Below are 23,825 nucleotides of genomic sequence, written 5' to 3'. Positions count from 1 at the left end.
ATCTCAGCTCACGGCAACCTCTGCCTCCCAGATTCAAGTGATTCTCCTGCCTCAGCCTCCCAAGTAGCTGGGATTACAGGTGTTCACCACCACACCCAGCTAATTTGTGTATTTTGAGTAGAGATGGGGTTTCACCATGTTGGGCAGGCTGGTCTCAAACTCCTGACCTCGTGATCCACCCACCTTAGCATCCCAAAGCTCCGAGATTACAGGCATGAGCCACCGTGCCCAGCCTCTAAGTATATATTTCTATAATATTTTCATTCTTTGCAATATGTTCTCATAATCAGGGGAAAAAAAAATTATACAAATCTCTGGGAGGTCATGGAGATCTGGGATCATTACCAGATTCCAACCCAGATATAATTAGGAGAGAGATCATGTTGGCTGACTGCCTTGCTAATATTTCAAAAAAAAGGCTCCACCTCTTCAGACAGGAATATTAATCAGTTAATTCAACTGAAAGTTATTTTAGCCAAATCTTTCATGATTGCAAGTGAAAAACATATGAGAATTGAATATGAGTTTTTTAAAATTCTCCTCTGATGTTCAGTATATTGGGAATCAGGAAACTGACCCTACTCCTAGAACCTGAGTGCCTGAGGAGAGAGTCCTCTAACAGTTAAACAATTTCAATTGGGAAAATAAAGCCACTGAAGCTGTCCTATCTAATCACTAAGAAAAATTAACCGATGCTTTTGCTTGACTGCCAAGACCAGTTCCTGCTGGCTCCACTGCAGTTAAGTGCTATGTATGGAACTGTGCAGACTGTCAGCAAGTCCTATTGTCAATAACTTCCAGAAATCATCATAAGCTCTCTCAGACAATTCTTCCTAGCAAGCCCCTGCAGATGTCACTACAAATGAAAAGAAAACATCTAAAAGAGCCTTCATGAAGTTGTCCAACTGATGATTAAAACTCAGTGTGACAGCACGTGATTGCTCTTTTATTTACAGTGTTGTCACACTAATCTCATCATGATGTATACTGCCCATCTGCTTCCCCACAATCTCTCTTGAGGTCAAGAGTATTCATGCAATGAGGTAAAGTAAAGCATTTCTGAGAAGCATTTTCTCTTCTGGTGAGAGTTTTGCCAGGTCATCCCATCCTGGTAATACAAGGACTAAGATGCAGCTGTGAAATAGGAAGGGCTGAGAAGGACTTTTTAAACTACAAATAATCACACATTTTCTGAGAGGTATGGGGTTAACTATTCCTATTATTAATGTAAATAATAACCACCACCAGGCCTGTATTAGGAATTTCATATAGAGTATTTAATTTTTATAATCCTTAACAGTGATTATTTTAAGTAGAAAAAGAAATGATCATGTAGCAGACTGAAAAGTAACTATAACATCTCTCAAGAGATCTCAAAGATGACAAGAACTCTTGGTGCATTTTCTACAGCCCAAGGCCTACCTGGTCTTCAGGCTTGTCAAAATTGTAAGAGACTAAAGTATAGAAGATAGACAGCAAAACCTCTTCTAATAATCAAAATATAAGGCCCAGAAAGCCAAATTAAAAATTAGCAGGTTAGAACAAATGGAGGAAATTTTGACAGAAATGTCACTAAGGCCAAGTTGAGGCTGGATAAACCAGAATCACACATACACCACACACATCTTCACTGACTGGATAATTTGTGCCTCCAGGTTCAGTGTCTCTCTCCTTTGGACTCCAGAGAATAAACATTGACTACCTGGTTCCTTGGCCTTCTCTTTTTTCCTTTTTTGTTTGTGATTATCCATTTCCCTCTTACTGTCACCACCACTCATCTCATTCTTTGCCTCTCCCAAGAGGCAGGTCAAACCCCAAATGCCTATAGGAGCCACACAGATGTGTGAATCAAACAGAATATAAGGCAATTAAGGCCATATAGGCTATGGTGCTCACAGGAAATTGTTGGGAGAGGGGAGCTACATATGTTCCACTTAAAGGTATTCAAATTCCATTCCTTTTCATCACACTACAAAGAAACAAAGTACATCTCTTGACCAAACATGGTCCACAGGCTACCAGTTTGTATTGTGAGAAAGGATATAATACTACCAACTGAATTTTTGCCTTACTTAATTTCAATCACATTCTGGTCTTATGTCTCTAACACATTCAGGCTATCCTGATTTTTTTAAAAATATCTTTATTGGGTATAGCGAAACACAAAAAATTGTACATACTTAATGCATATGTTTTTATGAGTCTGGAACTTTGGTTGATGTTTTAAGCTACACTACATTACTCAGTGACATACATAAACTTTTCTTTTTCTCAAATGCAGGGCAAATCATATCCACTATGAAAGAATTTATACTAGTTTTAAGGTCTCTCTCCAGATTCTAACAGTTGCCCCCATATACAACAAAAAGGTATTATCCAGGCTGGGCATGGTGGCTCACACCTGTAATCCTAGCAATTTGGGAGACTGAGGTGGGAAGACTGCTCGAGCTCAGGAGTTTGAGACCAGCCTGGGCAACACTGAAACCTCATCCCTATTTTTTAAAAATTATTTAAAAACTAGGCCAGGTGTGGTGGCTCATGCCTGTAATGCCACCACTTTGGGAGGCCGAGGAGGGTGGATCACCTGCAGTCAGGAGTTTGAGAGCAGCCTGGCCAACATGGGGAAACCCTGTCTCTACTGAAAATACAAAAATTAGCCAGGCATGGTGACACGTGCCTGTAATCCTAGCTAACAGGGAGGCTGAGACAGGAGAATTGCTTGAACCTGGAGGTAGAGGTTGCAGTGAGCTAAGATCATGCCATTGCACTCCAGCCTGGGAGATGAGCAAAACTCTGTCTCAAAATTCTTGTTTAAAAAAAAAAAAAAAATTTTTTTTTTTAAACTAAAGAGAGAAAAAAAAGGTAATATCCAAATTTGTGGACAAAAAAAACTGAGGCTTCGAGAGGCGAGTGATGACAAATAACTTTTTCAAGGTAAGTTCTCACGGTTAGTGACAGAGTTAGAACTGAACACAGATCCGTCTCATTCCAAAGTCTGTACTTTTTTCACTTTTTCTACACTCAGTCTGGAATAACCAGAATTTCTAAAGTATAACAGATGACATTTAAGAATCAATAACTAATATCCCATCTCAAGATAGGTCCAGAAGAAAAAAACAGCCATTTTCAAAGCCCATCAATTACTTTATGAATCTATAAGTCTTTTGGCTTTTTCTAGAGAATAGGCTACCTGCCTGAACAGCAGGTTTGCCTACAAATTCAGGCATCTCTCAGGAAAGTTCTGATTCTTCCATCTGACCCTGTTTTTATTTTATTTTTATTTATTTTTTATTTTTGAGATAAGGTCTCGCTCTGTCACCCAAGCTAGAGTGCAGTGGCATGATCTCAGCTCACTGCAACCTCTGCCTCCCGGGTTCAAGTAATTCTCATGCTTCAGCCTCCCACGTAGCTCAGATTACAGAAATGTGCCACCTACACCCAGCTAATTTTTTGTATTTTTAGTAGAGATGGGGTTTCACCATGTTGGCCAGGCTGTTCTCAAATTCCTGGTCTTAAGCAATCTACCTGCATTGGCCTCCCAAAGTGTGGGGGTTACAAGCATGAGCCACGGCAGCCCACCTGATTGTTTTTAAAGACTACCCAAAACATTCAGGACCAGAACCATTCTTGTATCCATTCAAGTTAATTGTACAATTCATATACAGATCTATGAATATCTGTATATACTGGCTCAAAGCTTAAAATATATGTTGTTTAGCATCCTTATTCTCTCTTCCTAATCTCATGCTTTTTAATTCTTGAATGTTTTATCTTGTTATTTATGCTTTCCTAGACTCATTCATTATTGCAGCTTCAGTTATCTGCCATTCTCAAACATGTACCTAATTTCAACTAGACTTTTTCTGGCACTGTGAAAAATCCTGAGTATTTATTTTGTTTTATTTCTATTTATTTATTGAGACAGAGTCTCGCTCTGTCACCCAGACTGAAGTACACTGGTGCGATCCTAGCTCACTGCAACCTACACCTCCCAGGTTCAATCAATTCTTCTGCCTCAGCCTCCCGAGTAGCTGGGATTACAGCCATGTGCCACCATATCTGGCTTTTTTTTTTTTTTTGTACTTTTAGTAGAGATGGGTTTTCACCATGTTGGCCAGGCTGGTCTTAAACTGACCTCAGGTGATCCGCCTGCCTTGGCCTCCCAAACTGTTAGGATTACAGGCATGAGCCACCACACCCAGCCCTGAGTATTTTAATCTTTATGGAACCTATGCAATGGAAGAGTGCTATTAGCACTCTTTCAACCTTTAAAACATTGTAGGCCAGGCACAGTAGCTCATGCCTGTAATCCTAGTACTTTGGGAAGCCGAGGTGGGTGGATCGCCTGAAGTCAGGAGTTCAAGACCAGTCTGGCTAACACGGTGAAACCCCATCTCTACTAAAAATACTAAAATTAGCCAGGCATGGTGGCACACACCTGTAGTTCCAGCTACTCGGGAGACTGAGGTGGGAAAATTGCTTGAACCCAGGAGACAGAGGTTGCAGTGAGCCGTGATGGCACCACTGCACTCCAGGCTGGGAGACAGGGCAAGACCCCATCTCAAAAAACCAAACAAACAAAAATTATAAAGTTCCTTTTTAATAAATTCTATTATAAAGTCAAACTAGTGTTAACATGCTTTTTAAAATTTATATATTAATCATAAAATCTCTATAGTTAAAATAAATAACTTATCCTGGATTTATTTAGGCCAGCTCGTCCTGTTACTGGAACAAAAGAGAACATGAACTTTTAATGGCTTTTCATGGTCTACAGCATAGCAGTCAAAGTCCTTTACTGTCTAGCCAACTTTCTAGCCTTATCTCTGTCACTTCTCCCATAAACACCATTCTTAAGAAACAGATCTCATCAAAATTATCCAATGATTCCAGGTGATTTCCAATCCCTATGCCTTTGCATAAAAGTTTCACTGTTGGAATGCCCTCCTCTACCTCCTCTTCACAAACTTTCCTATTCATCCTTCTTTCAAGCTCCCTATCTCCTTCAGCGTGCAGTCAACTCTGTGTCCCGCATTGGTGGATATACAACTAACTGTGGATTGAGAATACTGGGTGGGAGAATGGATGGTTTTATCTGTACTGAATACGTACAGACTTTTTGTTTTCTTGTCATTATTCCACAAACAATATAACTATTTACATAGCATTTACATTGTATTAGGTATTATAAGTAATCTAGAGATGATTCAAAGTCTATAATGTACATAGGATATATGCAAATACCATATTCTTTTATATAAGGGACTTGAGTATCTATAGATTTTGGTATCTGAGGAGGGATCCTGGAACCAATCTCCCAAAGATAATAAGGGAGACAGTATTTGTTGGTCTCTCCTCTGGGGTCTCATAGCTCCTATTAAAAAGCTATCACAGTGCATTATCAATATTTATTTGTCTTACTCTTTAGATTCCTCTATCCTTGAGAGTAGAGACTATATATTATCCCTACCTATTTTTTAATGCATAACAGGAGGTTAATTAGAAGGTAGAAAGACACAGCAAAAGAAACAGCCATTAGAGTGAATCGGCAACCAATGGAATGGGAAAAAATTTGTGCAATTTACCCATCTGACAAAGGGCTAATATCCAGAATCTACAAAGAACTGAAACAGATTTACAAGAAAAAAACAAAAAAGCCCATTCAAAAGTGGGCAAAGGATATGAACAGACACTACAAAAGAAGACATATATGAGGCCAACAAACATATGAAAAAATGCTCATCATCACTGGTCATTAGAGAAATGCAAATCAAAACTACATTGAGATACCATCTCATGCCAGTTAGAATGCCAATCATTAAAAAATCCAGAGACGACAGGTGCTGGAGAGGATGTGGAGAAATAGGAACACTTTTACACTGCTGGTGGGAGTGTAAATTAGTTCAGCCATTGTGGAAGACAGTGTGGCAATTCCTCAAGGACCTAGAAATAGAAATTCCATTTGACCTAGCAATCCCATTACTGGGTATATATCCAAAGGATTATAAATCATTCTATTATAAGAACGCAAGCACACGAATGTTCCCTGCAGCACTGTTTACAACAGCAAAGACTTGGAACCAACTCAAATGTCCATCGATGATGGACTGGACAGGGAAAATGTGGCATGGGAAAATACACCATGGAATACTATGCAGCCATAAAAAACGATAAGTTCATGTCCTTTCTAGGGACATGGATGAATCTGGAAACCGTTATTCTCAGCAAACTGACACAAGAACAGAAAATCAAACACCACATGTTCTCAGGCATAGGTGGGTGTTGAACAATGAGAACACATGGACACAGGGAGGGAAGCATCACACATTAGGGGAGGGACAGTGGGGGGTGGAGAGTTGGGGAGGGATAACATGGGGAGAAATGCCAGATATAGGTGATGGCGAGGAAGGCAGCAAACCACACTGCCATGTGTGTACCTATGCAACAATCTTACATGTTCTTCGCATGTACCCCAAAACCTAAAATGCAATAAAATATATATTAAAAAAAAAAAGAAGGTAGAAAGAATGAATGTGTCTAACTGACGACTATGAGCAAAGTGATTTACATGAGTATACTCATCTAGCAAATAAAGATTTTCTAATCACCTATTGAGTGCTAGAGGGTATGAATTACAAATAAGATAGGTACAGTGTCCACTCTTTGAAGACTTTACAGTCTAATAAAAGACACAAATTTGGCTGGGTGCAGTGGCTCATGCCTGTAGTCCCAGCACTTTGGGAGGCCAAGGCAGGTGGATCACTTTAAGTCAGAAGTTTGAGACCAGCCTGGCCAAATAGTGAAACCCTGTATCTACTAAAAATACAAAAATTAGCTGTGCATGGTGGTGAGCACCTGTAATCCCAGCTACCCAGGAGGCTGAGGCAAGAGAATTGCTTGAACCCAGGAGGCTGAGATTACAGTGAGCCAAGATCGCGCCACTGCACTCCAGCCTGGGCAACAGAGTGAGACTCTGCCTCAAATAAAAAAAAGACAGATTTATAAAATGTTAGCAAACAAAATAATTACATCTTGTGTAATAAAAGCTTTGCAGGACACAACACAGCACAATAAGAACTATGAAGGAATAGTGCTGTAAAACAGAAATAAGGAAGCTCATACTTTAAATATGGTGGTAAGCAAAGTGCTCTCTGAGTTAACAATTTTGCAAAGACGTAAAGGATAAGAAAGGCCTAACCAAGCACAGTGCAGCAAGACGTCAGGGTGGGCATTTCAGACTAAAGAAAAAATAACATGCAATGGCTCTCAGGTGGGAAAGAATTTTGCCTGTTCCAATGAATTCAAACATCAGTGTGGCTGGAGCACAGTAAGCAAAGGGAGGAATGGCAGGAATGAGTTAGGGAAGGGCCAGATCTGGCAGGGCAAAGGCTATGGTGGATATTCGAATTTTAATCTAAGTGCTAAAGTGAATACAGTAATTGGAAGAAACTAAGGAATGGAGTGACATGATTCCATTTATTTTCAAAAGATTTTTCTTGCTGTTGTGTGAAAAATGGATGAAATGAGGGCCACAAGAATGCAAAGATTACAGTTGCTGGAACTGACTTTATTTCAGGCCAAATGTTTCCATAAAGCAACACCCAGAACATAAAGTTTCTTGAAATCCCATGAATTCTGAAATAGGCATTATTAATATGCCCATTTTATAAGGAATAAACTAAAGTTTAGAGAATCAGGTAATTTGTCTAAGTCATCCATCTGGCAAAAACCTGTTCCTTTATAATTTTGATGGAGGGACTATCAGCATTTGAAGAAAACAGTGAACCCACTACTCTATAGAACACCGCTACTATATTCAATCATGGAATTAGGAGAGAAGGTTTGGGAAAAACAGGACATATGCTGATGAATGCAAGGCCACCATTCAAACGGGTAAAGAGAGAAAAAACAATTTTTTTTTAAATAGGGTCTTGCTGTGATCAGGAAGGAGTGCAGTGGCACAATCATAGATCACTGCAGCCTCGAATTCCTGGGCAATCCTCCTTACCTCAGCCTCCCTAGTAGCTGAGACTATAGATGCAAGCCACCATTCCAGGTTAATTTTTAAATTTTTTACAGAGATAGGGTCTTGATATGTTACCCAGGATGGGTCTTGAACTCCTGGGCTCAAGCAATCCTCCTGCCTCAGCCTCCTAAAGGAATTACAGATGTAAACCACTGCACCCTGCCTAAATAATTCCTCAGTTGTGAAAAATATCTAATTTTAGCCATGAATGCAAATGAATACATTTTTTATCATTATAGTTGATAAAAGAGTCAATATCCTTTTTTTCATTTAGCGGTGACAAATATACTGAGATAATAAGGGAAACTACAGCTTAATAAATAAACTGCTCTTGTTCTTTCAGTAATTTTTAGGATTAAATCTCTTCATCAATATCACCAAACTGAGCAGAAAGCATCCATCTAGAAATTCCTTAATCAATCTAAAAATTTCTTATTATAAGTAAGCAGAAATAATAGGATTAAATCTGTTCATCAATATCACCAAATTGAGCAGAAAGCATCCATCTAGAAATTCCTTAATCAATCTAAAAAATTCTCATTCTAAGTAAGCAGAAATAAAAGTAATTGGCCAGGTGCGGTGGCTCATGCTTGTAATCCCAGCATTGTGGGAGGCCAAGGTGGGAAGATCACGAGGTCAGGAGTTTGAGACCCGCCTGACCAAATGGGCTGGTCTGTTTGAGACAGTGAAACCCCATCTCTACTAAAAATACAAAATTTAGCTGGGTGCGGTGGCAGGCACCTGTAATCCCAGCTGCTCAGGAGGCTGAGGCAGGAGAGTCACCTGAACCCGGGAAGCAGAGGTTGCAGTGGGATTGTACCACTACACTCCAGCCTAGGCAACAGAGCTAGACTCCTTCTCCATTAAAAAAAAATAAAAAGTGCCGGGCGCGGTGGCTCAAGCCTGTAATCCCAGCACTTTGGGAGGCCGAGGCAGGTGGATCACCAGGTCAAGAGATCGAGACCATCCTGGTCAACATGGTGAAACCCCATCTCTACTAAAAATACAAAACATTAGCTGGGCATAGTGGTGCGTGCCTATAATCCCAGCTACTCAGGAAGCTGAGGCAGGAGAATTGCCTGAACCCAGGAGGCAGAGGTTGCGGTGAGCCGAGATCGCGCCATTGCACTCCAGCCTGGGTAACATGAGTGAAACTCCGTCTCAAAAATAAATAAATAAATAAAAATTAAAAAATAAAAATAAAAAGTAATTATGAATCTACAGTTAGAATGGCCTAATCATGAGATTTACTCTATCACCCCTATCAGTTCAGTGCAAGCAGCTTAAAAACCAGAACTATATATGGATTCCTAACAACATGAATCATCTTTTCTTTTTTTTTTTTTTAAGATGGAATCTCACTCTGTCACCCAAGCTGGAGTGTAGTGGCATGATCTCGGCTCACTGCAACCTCTGCCTCTCGGGTTCAAGTGATTCTCCTGCCTCAGCCTCCCAAGCAGCTGGGACTACAGGCGGGAGCCACCACACCCAGCTAAATTTTGTATTTTTAGTAGAGATGGGGTTTCACCATATTGGCCAGGCTGGTCTTGAACTTCTGACCACGTGATCCACCCACCTCAGCCTCCCAAAGTGCTGGGACTACAGGTGTAAGCCACCATGCCTGGCCGATGAATCATCCTTATACCTCAATTCCATCATCCCTTTACCAACCAAAGGAATGAAAGAACAGAAATGACAGCATCAGATCTTAGATAGGAGTCTCTATCCTTATCAACAAAACTATATATATATATGTCTATAAGTAGACATACATAAATATATACACACATGTATGAGATTGCAAATCGCAGAGGCTTAGATTCAGATAATTCCTGCCAATGTCTCATCAGCAGATCCTTAAATACAAGATATACACTAGAGCCAATAGCCCTACTGATGACCACTTCAGTTAAAAACACAGTTTACAGGGCCGGGCGCAGTGGCTCATGCCTATAATCCCAGCATTTTGGGAGGCCGAGTTGGGCAGATCATTTGAGGCTCAGAGTTCGAGACCAGCCTCACCAATATGGTGAAAACCTGTCTCTTAAAAAAAAAAAAACAACAACAAAAAACCAATTTACAGAAGCCTAGGAGGGACCCTGAAGGATACTATGAAAAACAGAAACAAGAGCACTTTTACAATACCACCATCACTTCAACAAAGCAAAAGTCAAGAGAAACTCCCTTTTCTACCTCGACAGCTCTATTTGGCACCAAATTTCTGAAGCAAGAGCACACTACATGCTAGGACCTGAAGGCTGCCATCTGTTCTACTCTGTACAAATGGGCCATCTCTTGGCAAGATTATAACGATGCCTGATGTGATGAATAAAACTTAGGCACTGCTCCCAGGCTAAAGTACTAAAAGAGATGAGACAGAGGGGCTCAGACTGAGTTTCACATAAGGTAAAACAGTGGGGCTTCTGTCTCTCAAGTATATAACTTCATACAGATTCTAGGCAAGATATTTTATCTTATTCCCTAGGATGAGGTTAAACACATAGTAGGGGGCCAGGCATGGTAGATCACGCCTGTAATCCCAGCACTTTGGGAGCTGTGGTAGGCAGATCACCTGAGGTCTGGAGTTTGGAAACCCTGTCTCTATTACAAATACAAAAATTAGCCAGGCATGGTGCGGGGCACCTGTAATCACAGCTACTTGAGAGGCTGAGACAAGAAAATAGCTTAAACCCTGGAAGCTGGTCTCGGGAGGCTGCAGTGAGCCAAGACTGTGCCATTGTACTCCAGCCAGGGCAACAAGAGTGAAACTCTGTCTTAGAAAAAAAAAAAAAAGACATACCAGGGAACAATCCACAGAAGAAAAGAGTCTGTACACACAGCAGGGATTTATACACTGTTCAAACTCATAAGAACATTTTCCTTTCCCAGCAAGGGTCCTAGGACTGTCAACTTAGAACAGAAGTCTTATTGAATATGTGCTAACCGTTCATTGGAGCATTTCTTTTAGAAAGCACTCCACTACTCTTAGTTTGTATCTGTTCTCCCTGTGGATATAGAAGAGCTAGATTACCTTTCTTTGCTGGGAGAGAACACAAGTTCCCCTGATGTCTCAAGGTGACTAATAGAAAACAAACTTAGATTCATCTATGCAGCACTCTAATGTCCGATAATCTCTTCTTGCTCCCACTGAATTGAATAGCTTTCAGCTAAACTAGTAATCACATCACACAGAAATACCAGTTGAAATACAATACTAGTTAGGTAGTTATTATAGTTGGTATGCAGGGGACCAAAACAAGATACTTCTAGAGCCAAAAACTATGATCATACACTGAATAGAAATTTAGGACAGAAATATATAAAACGTATTAACAAAAAAGAGAGTGGTATTCATTCTGTATTCACTAAATATTTATTAAATTATCTACTGCATTCTAGGTACCATACTAGATGATTAAAAATACAGACAGATGCCATCTAAGCTTTAGGGAACAGGCAATCCAGTAAGGAAGAATGACAATGAACAAGTAAATTACAGCTAAGATGATCGTTATGAAAGAAAAACTAGAATGCTCTGAGTGTGTATCTAGGGCACATAATCTAGTTTCTGTTTCTGTTTTTGGTGGGTATAGGAGAACAAAGTATGCTATAAGGCTAGATAAAGGAAGGCTAAAAAAGTAAAAATATGTTATATGCATATTCTTGTGAGAAAATAAACACATAAAAATAAAAAAGCAAAATGTCTGTTTCCAGCAACAGCCAGAGAAAAATTTTAACTCTACCTGACCTCTTGAAAAGTATATCCCTACTGTGATAAGATACATCAGATCCCAGAAACCTGATTGTAATCTGCACTCCACATAATAAACCTTCCTACCTAAAAAGGATGTACTAATTATCTAAGACCAGTATACAATTCACTCTGTAGCTCCATTTCATATTATATAAATGAATAAATAGACATTTTGGTCTGTGAAACAAGATTTCATGAGATTGGTAAGCTAGTCTTTGGGGACTGATCAAGTCTAGGTGATAAGAATGGGTGCTAAAACTGAGTTTCTGAAGAATAAGGTTGATGATTCATCTTGTACTATGTTTCATCAATGATCAGTCAGCCATCCCATCTCTATTACATTTCTCTGCTCTCTATAATTTCAATAAATATGATATTAGGAAGTGCTGGGGAATGGGTTAAAAATTTGCTAAGAAAATAATCTGGGCAGGGCATGGTGGCTCACGCCAGTAATCCCAGCACTTTGGGAGTTTGAGGAGGGTGGATCACGAGGTCAGGAGATCAAGATCATCCTGGCTAACACGGTGAAATCCCATCTCTACTAAAAATACAAAAAATTAGCCAGGTGTGGTGGCACACTCCTGTAGTCCCAGCTACTCAGGAGGCTGAGGCAGGAGAATTGCTTAAACTGGGAGGTGGAGGTTGCAGTGAGCCGAGATCAAGCCACTGCACTCCAGCCTAGGCGACAGAACAACTGTCTCAAAAAAAAAAAAGAAAGAAAAAATCTGAGCACAGTGCAACTCATAATTAATTGTTAAGGGGATGAATGAACAATAAACTTAAAAGAGACTTATTGTTTCCTCTAAATCAAGCTGCAGAGCTGCAAAGGAGGCAGTGACTAAGGCCACTGAAACAGCCAAGATTTTCAAAGAAGCAAATGTGTGTGTGTAAAAACACATATACATACCTGCACTCAAAGCAATACCAGTGCCACGGTGGCAGATGGACATCGCCATGGGAAGAGACCAACTGTAAAACACACAAAGACAATTTTTAGAAGGAAAAGATAGAAAAGAAATAAATAAAAACAAAATAAAATAAAAAATAAATAGAAAGGCAAAGATGACACCACAGTAAAGTTCATCTTGGCAAAAATATAAACTAATTCTGAAATAGGTGCTGTTTTCGTTTTTTCTTTTTCCTTTTTTTTTTTGAGACAGAGTCTTGCTCTGTCACGCAGGCTGGAATGCGGCAGCCCGATCTTGGTTCACTGCAACCTCCACCTCCCCTTCCAGTTTCAAGCAATTCTCCTGAATAGGCACTATTTTCTAAAAACAAAAACAAACAAAAAAAAAAACCCAGCTTTCAAATTTCTGTGTTTTCACTTTTTTTTCTTCCCCACAGACGGAGTCTTGTTCTGTCACCCAGGCTGGAGTGCTGTGGTGCAATCTCAGCTCACTGCAACCTGTGCTTCCTGGGTTCAAGAGATTCTCCAGTCTCAGCCTCCTGAGTAGCTGGTATTACATCCACTCACCACCACATCTGGCTAATTTTTGTATTTTTAGTAAAGACAGAGTTTCACCATCTAGGCCAGGCTGGTCTTGAACTCCTGACCTCGTAATCTGCCCACCTCAGCCTCCCAAAGTGCTGGGATTACAGGCATGAGCCACCGTGCCCAGCCATGTTTCCACTTTTTACTTTAAAAATACAAACCTGGGCCAGGCACGGTGGCTCACACCTATAACCCAGCACTTTGAGAGGCTGAGGCAGGGGGATCAGCTGAGGTCAGGAGTTTGAGATCAGTCTGAACAACATGAAGAAATCCCATCTCAACTAAAAATACAAAATTAGCCCGGCATGGTGGCACACTCTTATAATCCCAACTACTCAGGAGGCTGAGGTAGGAGAATCACTTGAACCCAGGAGGTGGAGATTGCAGTGAGCTAAGATTGCACCACTGCACTCCAGACTGGACAACAAGAGCAAAACTCCATCTCAAAAAATAAAATAAAATGATATTGGGAGTTTAGGTCAGCCTGACCAACATACAGAAACCCCATCTCTACTAAAAACACAAAATTAGCTGGGCATGGTGGCACATGCCTGTTATCCTAGCTACTTGGGAGGCTGAGGCAGGAGAAATGCTTGAACCCAGGAGGTGGACGTTGCAGTAAACCGAGATTGTGCCACTGCACTCCAGCCTGGGCAACAGAGTAAGACTCTGTCTCAAAAAAAGAAAATGCTACAATAAATTACCTATCTCAAATTTTTATATCCAGTCTTCTGGATTTGGTATATATTTCTTAATCCACAGTAGTTGTGAAATACTTTTTGTCATCAAACCCCTTTTTAAATCATGCATCATCAACTTTCCATAGAAGGACAACCAACATTGTTATTCTAGACCTAGTTCTCACGCTCAAGAGAGAACTGGTGGGTAAAATGGAAAGAACAAGAATTTCTGTAGAAACTTAACACTCATCTTGGCATGTTAGCTTAGACAAATACCAAACATAATCAAACCATATATTAAACATTCTAAAGATAAATGAGGAGGTTAAAAAAGATCTCAAAAAATTCTACCTACATAATGAAAATGGTCACAGTAAGAAAGGAGTATTCCCAAATAAATTAAAAATATTAATACTAGCTAGATACCACTCTGATCAACTCAGATTTAACAACAGAAATACAAAAGGTGGAAGAGCCACATAACCAAGGGCAGAGAACAATGGGGTGATTTGGCAAGAAGAATCAGGAGACTGAAACCCAGAATGAGCTGAGGCTTGCAAAAATCTGAAGGACAACAAAAAGGAGCTTTTAAAATTGTATTCTGAGACAGTGAGCCTCCTAACTGGGATGAGCAATTTTATGCTAATTGATGACAGAGTGTGAAACAGATTGCACAACTATTTTATCTGTCAAAGAGAATGATTATCAGCATGAAAAAGACTGAAGAAATATTGATTTGAAAGACTTGAAACCCTAAAGAGGTGAGAAAATTAGAAGATTCCAAACACACTTGGGGCTCTGGGACCAGATGAATCAAATCCCATGACTGAAAGAGCTAATAGAAGAAACATATGCACTGTTTTAGAAATCTTTCAGAAATACTGATATAGAAAATGGGAGTGATGTAATATGAAACTGCTGAATTCAAATGTTACCCTAATTTTCAAAAACAGTTAAAATCATAGCCTGGTTAGCCCAGTAATGACAAGGTAAAAGATTTTGTTGTCTAAAAATAACCACATTATTTCCAGTCCCTCATGATCTTCCAGAATCTTGTCATTTCTCATCAAGCAAGTTATTTAGCCTCTACCCTTGAACCTGGGCAGGAAATGATGCTCAACTGCTTCAAAAGATAGAATGCAGCAGAAGCGATGCTGCGTGACTTACAAATTCTCGTTCCTCCTTCATCCTATGTGGAAACCCAAAGCAGCTTACACAGATATCATGTGAAAAGGCCTATGCAGAGAGAAAATAAGGGCCCTATCCAACAGCCAGAATCAACCCAAGACACGTGAATGATTGGATCTTCAGATTAATTCAGCCCCTAGCCTTTGTGTTTTCCAGCTGAGGTCTCAGGCATCATGGAGCAAAGATAAGTCTTCTTCACTAGTCCCTTATGAACATTCTACATCTTGATTACAGAAAATCAAGATTGTGGCCAGGCACAGTGGCTCACGCCTGTAATCCTAGCACTTTGGGAGGCCGCGGTGGGCAGATTGCCTGAGCTCAGGAGTTTGAGACCAGCCTGGGCAATATGGCAAAAAACAAACAAACAAAACAAACAAACAAACAAACAAAACAAAACAAAAAAAACCACCCTGTCTCTATAAAAAATACAAGAATTACCCAGATATGGTGGCATGCACCTGTAGTCCCAGCTACTTGGGGGCGCTGAGGCCGCAGGATTGCCTAAGCCCGGGAGGCGGAGGCTACAGCAAGCAGTGATCCTGCCACTGTACTCCAGCCTGAGTGACAGAGGGAGACCCTGACTGAAAAGCAAAAAATAACAACAAAAAAACACCTCCAGAAAAGTGAAAACATTTCTCCAATGGCCAAGACTGCCAATGGCCAATAAGTACATGAAAAGATATTTAACATCCCTAACCATTTACTTCCAAGCCTCTCAAAAAATCCAAAAAGTGGTTAATAGAAAATATGATTTCAGATATCTCAGATATCTTTCCCTGACAAGCCACTCTGGAAATAGCCCCATGTTCCCGGCTGCTTTCCCCTCACCAACCCTAAGTATGTCTGGAGTTACATAAAAAAAGCAAACAAGGTAGTGAAAGAATCACCTCACCAACCTACAGCCATTCTTTATATGGCCTGTGAAAAAAGGCCAGGGCTTTAAATATAGATTCAGAATAATTTGGGAAGCTCTTTTTCATTATAATTCTTCCCCAAAACTTTTATCTCTTAAAAAATAAGATTCACCATTAAACAGGAAGAAATGAGATCACTTATTAGTCTCCTTCTGCTTTAGTGGCATGACCAGTTTCTACAAACAGGATTATTCCTGGAATCTGGCTTGGAAAAAAACTTAAGGGTTATGGTATTTGTGGAGGTGGTTAAAAAATGGCCAGCCTCACTGGCAGAAACCCAAGAGAGTAGCAGAACTCAAGATGCTTTGCTGGGTTAGCCTAAAAAGGAAAAAAAAAGCAAATTTACAGGGACTTATTTCAAAGACATCAGCAAAAAACAGCTATCAATGCCACTTTTGGAGATAAACAGAGATGTGTACATATGCATGTATGATGTATGTATGTATACACTTATATACATACACATGTGGTGTTTGTATGACAGAGAATGCATACATACAGATGCTACCTCTATCCACAGGGAGCCTAGAAGCAATGACATACCAGTAGCAATGAGCACATCTAGCACCCAGATACTGACTTCACAAGAGTCATTTTGAAGAACTCCTATTGGCCAGGTCTGGGACAATTTGAACACCAAAATAAATAATAACAGGGGCCTTGGCCTGGTAGCTCACGCCTGTAATCCCGGCACTTTGGGGGGCAAAGGCGGGAGGATCATGAGGTTAGGAGGTAGAGACCAGCCAGGCCAACATGGTAAAACCCAATCTCTACTAAAAATACAAAAATTAGCCAGATGTGGTGGCACATGCCTGTAATCCCAGCTACTCAGGAGACTGAGGAAGAAGAATCACTTGAACCCAGGAAGCAGAGGTTGCAGTGAGCTGAGATTGCACCACTGCACACCAGCCTGGGCAACAAAAATAAATAAATACATACACAGTATAATCCTTTGGGCAAAATAATGCTTAAGTCTCTATTATCCTTGAGTCCATACTGATATAGAAAGTAAGCATTACCCTATCATAACAAATAAATCTAGAAAATATTATATAAAATTAATAACACATTTGGCAACTATCTCGGTAATAAATGATTTAGGCAAGTACCTCCAACAGATATTGATGAGTAAATATCTGATGAGAAAGACTATTTAGTTTCAAAGTATCTCCCCCCACAAAATATGTATTAATTAATAAATACAACATCCTTATTCAATAACTTTACGGTAGAGAAATCTAGCAGACACATCTTAAACAGTGACAAAAGTTAACATCATCAATAACGGGATAAATCATCAGCACCTGCCTCCTGATACAATGTACACAGAGAACTATAGCATTACTGCAGGGGTATTCCTGCCAAAAATGCATAAATCATAAAACAGCAAATAGCCGGGTGCTGTGGCTCACACCTGTAATCCCAGCACTTTGGGAGGCTGAGACATGCAGATCACCTGAGGTCAGGAGTTGGAGACCAGTCTGACCAACACGGTGAAACCTCGTCTGTGCTAAAAATACAAAATTAGCTGGGCATGGTGGTGAATGCCTGTAATCCCAGCTACTCGGGAGGCTGAGGCAGGAGAATTGCTTGAACCCAGGAGGCAGAGGTTGCAATGAGCCAAGATCTTGCCATTGCACTCCAGCCTGGGCAACAAGAACAAATCTTCGCCTCAAAAAAAACCAAAAAACACCAAATAAACCCAAATAGAGGAACATTCTAAAAATGTCTAGGTCATAACAAATAAGGAAAGACTAAAAATGTCTTCCATACTGTAGGAGATTAAAGAAACATGACAACTAAACATAATATATAATTCTAGGTTCAATCTTAGGCCTATAAAGGTCATTCATGGAGCGGCAAAATTTGAATGGGACCTAAGGTTTAGACAGTAACACTGGATCAATGTTAATTTTCTAATTAACATAGTGATGGTTATACTTTGGAGATTGTCTTGCAATTGAGGAAACACACACCCAAGCATTAAGAAGTTGTAGTAGGCAGGATAATGGCCTCCTTAAAGATGTCCATATTCTAATCCCTAGAACCTATGAATATGTTACCCTTTCTGGCAAAGGGGAATTAAGGTTGCAGATGAAATTAAAGTTGCTAATAAGACAACCTTAAGATAAAGAGACTAGGCTGTGTGCAGTGGCTCACACCTGTAATCCCAGAACTTTGGGAGGCCAAAGTGGGATGACAGCTTCATCCTAGGAGTTCAAAGTCAGCCTAAGCAACATGGCCAAACTCCATTTCTAGGAAATATTTAAAAATGAGTCAGGCATGGTGGTGCATGCCTGTAGTCCCAGGTACTCAGGAGGCTGAGCTGAAAGGACCACTTAAGCCTCTGAGGTTGAAGCGGCAGTGAGCCATGATCATTGCCCACAAGTTTTATTAAAAACTTGTAGAGCTGGGCATGGTGGCTCACGCCTATAATCCCAGGAGGAGGCCAAGGCAGGTGGATCACAAGGTCAGATGTTGGAGACCAGCCTGGCCAACGTGGTGAAACCCCATCTCTACTAAAAATACAAAAAAATTAGCTGGGCATGGTGGCACATGCTTGTAATCCCAGTTACTCAGGAGGCTGAGGCAGGAGAATCACATGAACCCAGGAGGCGGATGTTGCAGTGAGCTGAGATCGTGTCACTGCACTCCAGCCTGGGCAACAGAGTGAGACTTTGTCTCAAAAAAAAAAAGCGGGTTCTAACTAAAAAAAAAAAAAAAAAAAAAAAAAAAAAAAAAAAAAAAAAGCAGTGGGGCCGGGGGGAGGGAGGCAGAGAGTAAAAATTTTACGCTTTGCAGGCCAAGTGGCAAAGTGAGTGACTCCGTCTCAAAAAAAACAACTTGTAGAAAACTTGTGCATTTCAGCCTGGGCAACAAAGCAAGACCCTGTCTCAAAAACAAAACAACATAGACTATCCTAGATTATTAGGACGGGCCCAGTGTAATCATAAAGGTCTTTAACAGCAGAAGAGAGAAAAGAGAAAAAAGAAAAGCAGAAGAGGCTCACAGAAGAAAGGAGTCAAAGAAGAAATGTGATGACGGAAGCAGGGTCAACTGTTGTGACTGAAGAATTCAATTTAGCATTGCTGGTTCTGAAGATGGAGGAAGGAGGACACATGCCAAGGAATTCAGATAGCCTCTGGAGGCTAGAAAAGGCAAGGAAACGCATTCTTCCCTAGGGCCTCCAGAAGGAAACAGGGCCCTGCAAACACCTGGATTTCAGTCCAGGAAGATTTTGTCAGACTTCTGACCCACAGAACTGTAATAAATTTGTGTTAAGTCACTAAGTTTGCAATAATTTGTTATGGCAGTAAACAGAAAACTAGTATAGATTGTGGTGACTGAAAGAGCAGTGCAGCTGTTAACGACTACCCAAAAATGCTGAAGTGCCTTTGAAATTGGGCAGTGGAAGGGATTAAAATAATTTTTAGAACCATAATTTTTAAAAAGCCCAAATTGCCTTGAACAGATGTTAGTAGAAATATGGATGTTGCGTTGGTGAGGATGTGGATAAACTGGAACCCTTATACACTGCTAGTGGAAATGTACAATGGTGCATTTCTATTGTATTTTTAGTAGAGATGGGTTTTCACTATGTTGACCAGGATGGTCTTAATCTCATGACCTTGTGATCCACCGGCCTCGGCCTCCCAAAGTGCTGAGATTACAGGCATGAGCCACCACACCCGGCCCAGAATTTTCTTAATGGTAATTTTGCAGGATAAATTACCTTTCTAATGCTAGAAGATAGAATTTAGTCATCTCCATATAAAAAAGGCCTAAGATAATCCTTATGTTATCTCCCTTTACCCTGAAGGGTTCACCTTACCTACATAGCTGTATTTTAGTTGAGCAAAAGTGAGGGAAGTATCAGGTAGGCTAAAGATCAACCTTAAGAACTCACCCACTACCTCTAGATTCTCTGGCTCCAGAGTCCTTACCTGTAGATAGTGATGTGGGGAGATAAGGGACGGTTGGACCCTGTGTTCTTATTCCAGAACCGCTCCATCTCTTCTTTGGCTGTGGTTCCCAAAGGAGCAGCACTAAAATAAAACCAGAAAGTTTCAAAAGAACTAAAAGTAAGCTTGGTTTAATATTTTGCATAACTTTTTGTTAAGTTAATATTTTGCAATACAGGCCAGGCACGGTAGCTCATGCCTGTAATCCCAGCACTTTTGGAGGCTAAGGTAGGCGTATCACCTGAGGTCGGGGGCTCAAGACCAGCCTGACCAACATAGAGAAACCCCGTCTCCATTAAAAATACAAAATTAGCTGGGTGTGGCAGCAGGCGCCTGTAATCTCAGCTACTCTGGAGGCAGAGGCAGGAGAATTGCTTGAGCCCAGCAGGCAGAGGTTGCAGTGAGCCGAGATTGTACCATTGCACTCCAACCTGGGCAACAAGAGCAAAATTGTCTCAAAAAAAAATTGCAATACCTTTTTAGAAAAGGTTTTATTAGGGAAGCAGGAGCCTAGAAGAGCCAGAGTGACACTATTTTAAAATTGACTCCATCTTGCTACAGCAATAGAAAACAGAAAATAATAAAAATAAAATCAACTCCATCTTAAAACTAGCAAGGCAGATTCCTTGCCAGTCACAACCCACAGTCCTAAGATGTTTACAGATAAGGAAGCAGCTTGGTAATACCTGCAAAGACAAACTCCAACAACAGAAAGTCCAGATGTCCCAATACCCATAACAACATATGCTTTCAAAATAATTATTGTTATGCTTTGATGTCCTTACACACTAAAATGTCAAGGATAGTTTTCTTTAAATCAATAGAATAATAAATTTTGTCATGCTGTCTGCACCTCCGCATGTAAGCACAGCTTGGTTTGGTCTTTACATGGACAAGACCTCTATATAAGGAACACTTAGACCAGGCATAGTGGCTCAAGCCTATACTCCCAGCGCTTTGGGAGGCTAAGGTGGTCAGATAACTTGAGCCTAGAAGTTTGAGACCAGCCTGGGCAACATGGCAAAACCCCATCTCCACAAAAAATGTAAAGAAAATTAAGCCAGGCATGATGGTCCAAGCCTATAGTCCCACCTATTCAGGAGGCTGAGGTGAGAGGATGTCCTGAGCCCAGGGAGGTAGAGGCTGCAGTGAGCTGTGATTGCATGATGGTACTCCAGCCTCGGCAACAAAGCAACATTCTATCTCAAAATATTTTCAAAAAATTAAAAATCAAAAAAATAAAAATTTAAAGACATAGAAAAAAATATATAAAACAAAAAAGAAAAAAAAAAAAGAAGAAAAAAAGAAACTTAAAGAAAGCACATTCCTCCACTTGTTTCCTTAGGACATCCTACTATATAATGGAGTAGTTTCTAATAAACTTGCTTCTTTCATTGCGCTTTGCTACTCACCTTGAATTCCTTCCTACATGAGATCCAAGACCCCTCTCTTGGGGTCTGGGTCAAGACCCCTTTTCCAATAACAGTATGGTGGGCTAGACAAATCCACAGTATTGGGAAAACATGTTCCTCCACTTACCTTATTTTTATACCAAGCTTAATTCAGTTAATAACTTCAATCATCTGATGAGGTCATATCAGACGATAACTGATTTCTTTTTCTTTTTTTTTTAAGACGGATTCTTGCTCTGTCGCCAGGCCGGAGTTCAGTGGCACAATCTCGGCTAACTGCGACCTTCGCATCCCAGATTCAAGCAATTCTCCTACCTCAGCTTCCCAAGTAGCTGGGACTACAGGCGTGTGCCACCATGCCTAGCTAATTTTTGTATTTTTAGTAGAGATGGGGCCAAGATGGTCTTGATCTCCTGACCTCGTGATCTGACAACCTCGGCCTCCCAAAGTGCTAGGATTACAGGCATGAGCCACCACACCCAGCCAATAACTCTGCTTTCTAATCCCACCCAATACACAGGTCTGGCAGTGAAAGTGCAACTTCCTGTTGGGTGGCAGGGCAAGTGTATTTTTAAAATATTCACATAAATGGATTATGCTTTTCCAAGGCCAGAGTTTTAACTCATACATTACCATCTCCTTTCATCTGGCTTTTCAAGATTCCCTTTCAGGTTCTCAAAAATCAAGAACTAGATTCAGCTCGGTACCACAATAGTTTCTTGGTTTCTTTTGTCACTGGGCTAGGTTGAAACCAACTATTAACCAGCTACGCTCAGGCCAGGTGTGGTGACTCATGCCTGTAATCCTAGCACTTTGAGAGGCCGAGGCAGGAGGATCCCTTGAGCCCAGGAGTTCGAGACCATCCTGGGCAACATAGGGAGACCCTGTCTCTATAAATAAATAAATAAGAAATAGCTATCCTCAACAATTTATTAGGCTGAGCATGGTGACTTATGCTTATAATCCTAGCACTTTCGGAGGCTGAGGTGGGTGGATCACTTGAGCCCAGGAGTTCAAGACCAGCTTGGGCAACATGGTAAAACCCCTTCTCTACAAAAAACACAAAAACTAGCTGGGCATGGTGGTGTGCACCTATAGTTCAGCTGCTCAGGAGGCTGAGATGGGAGGATCACCTGAGCCCAGGGGGATTGAGGATGTGGTGAGCCATGATCATGTCACGGCACTTCAGCTGGGTGACAGACTGAGATCCTGTCTCAGAAAAAAAAAATCTATTATGTGCCTATATTAAACATGATTCCATTCCTTCAAGAAAATATCTGTCTAGAGATTATCTATTAATTACAAAAGGAAGTAACAGTAACTTTACAATAGAAAAATCCTAGCAGACATTTGTTATCCAAATGATCAAAGTTAAAAATTAGGCCGAGTGCAGTGGCTCACACCTGTAATTCCTAGAAGTTTGGGAGGCCAAGGCAAGAGGATCACTTGAGGCTAGGAGTTTAAGACCAGTCTGGGCAACACAGTGAAACCCCCATCTCTAATTTAAAAGAAGAAAGAGAGCCAGGCGCAGTGGCTCACGACTATAATCTTAGCACTTTGGGAGGCCTAGGCAGGCAGATCGCCTGAGCTCAGGAGTTTGAGACCAGCCTAGCCAAAATGGCGAAATCCCACCTCTACCAAAATTACAAAAAATTAGCCAGGTGTGGTGGTGAGCTCCTATGGTCCCAGCTACTCAGGAGGCTGAGGTGGAAGGATCCCCTGAACCTGGGAGGCTGAGGTTGCACTGAGCCATGATCACCCCCACTGCAACCCAGCCTGGGCGAGATCCCATCTCAAAAAAAAAAAAAAAAAAATGAATTGTGTTTGCAGCTGCCGCCACGCCGCCGTTGCTCTCCAATGCCAGCGCTGCCTCTCGCTGGCCAAGCTCCAGCCAAAGGAGAAGGGGGTTAAGTAAGGAGGTCTCTATACCATGGCTCGTAAAAAGCAGACTGCCCGCAAATCTACCGGTGGTAAAGCACCCAGGAAGCAACTGGCTACAAAAGCCGCTCGCAAGAGTGCGCCCTCTACTGGAGGGGTGAAGAAACCTCATCGTTACAGGCCTGGTACTGTGGCACTCCGTGAAATTAGACGTTATGAGAAGTCCACTGAACTTCTGATTCGCAAACTTCCCTTCCAGCGTCTGGTGTGAGAAATTGCTCAGGACTTTAAAACAGATCTGCGCTTCCAGAGCGCAGCTGTCGGTGCTTTGCAGGAGGCAAGTGAGGCCTATCTGGTTGGCCTTTTTGAAGACACCAACCTTTGTGCTATCCATGCTAAACGTTTAACAATTATGCCAAAAGACATCCAGCTAGCACGCCGCATACGTGGAGAGCGTGCTTAAGAACCCACTATGATGGGAAACATTTCATTCTCAAAAAAAAAAAAAAAAAAAAAAAA

General features: G+C 40.9%; 1 protein-coding gene and 1 pseudogene across 3 annotated transcripts in view; one reads left to right on the top strand and one right to left on the bottom strand.

The window, feature by feature from the left end:
• The window catches only part of SDHC (succinate dehydrogenase complex subunit C), a 47,563-nt gene that overhangs the window by 12,016 nt on the left and 11,722 nt on the right, over positions 1-23,825 (bottom strand). For both annotated transcript variants that reach the window (XM_032260943.1, XM_032260942.1), the window contains exons 3-4: positions 19,999-20,100; positions 12,688-12,749 (exon numbers count right to left, since the gene is read on the bottom strand). In XM_032260943.1, the coding sequence (XP_032116834.1) occupies positions 12,688-12,749; positions 19,999-20,100 (164 nt within the window). The remainder of the gene's footprint in view (positions 1-12,687; positions 12,750-19,998; positions 20,101-23,825) is intronic.
• LOC116538501 lies at positions 23,340-23,800 on the top strand (annotated as a pseudogene). The gene has a single exon (XR_004263654.1). The product of XR_004263654.1 is annotated as a histone H3.3-like (transcript).

Source organism: Sapajus apella, unplaced genomic scaffold, assembly GCF_009761245.1.
Source record: "Sapajus apella isolate SASKATOON/1434 unplaced genomic scaffold, GSC_monkey_1.0 scaffold119, whole genome shotgun sequence".
NCBI classification, from domain to species: Eukaryota; Metazoa; Chordata; class Mammalia; order Primates; family Cebidae; genus Sapajus; species Sapajus apella.
The sequence above is the reverse complement of the archived record's forward strand: the minus strand, read 5'-3'. Positions and strand labels throughout refer to the sequence as shown.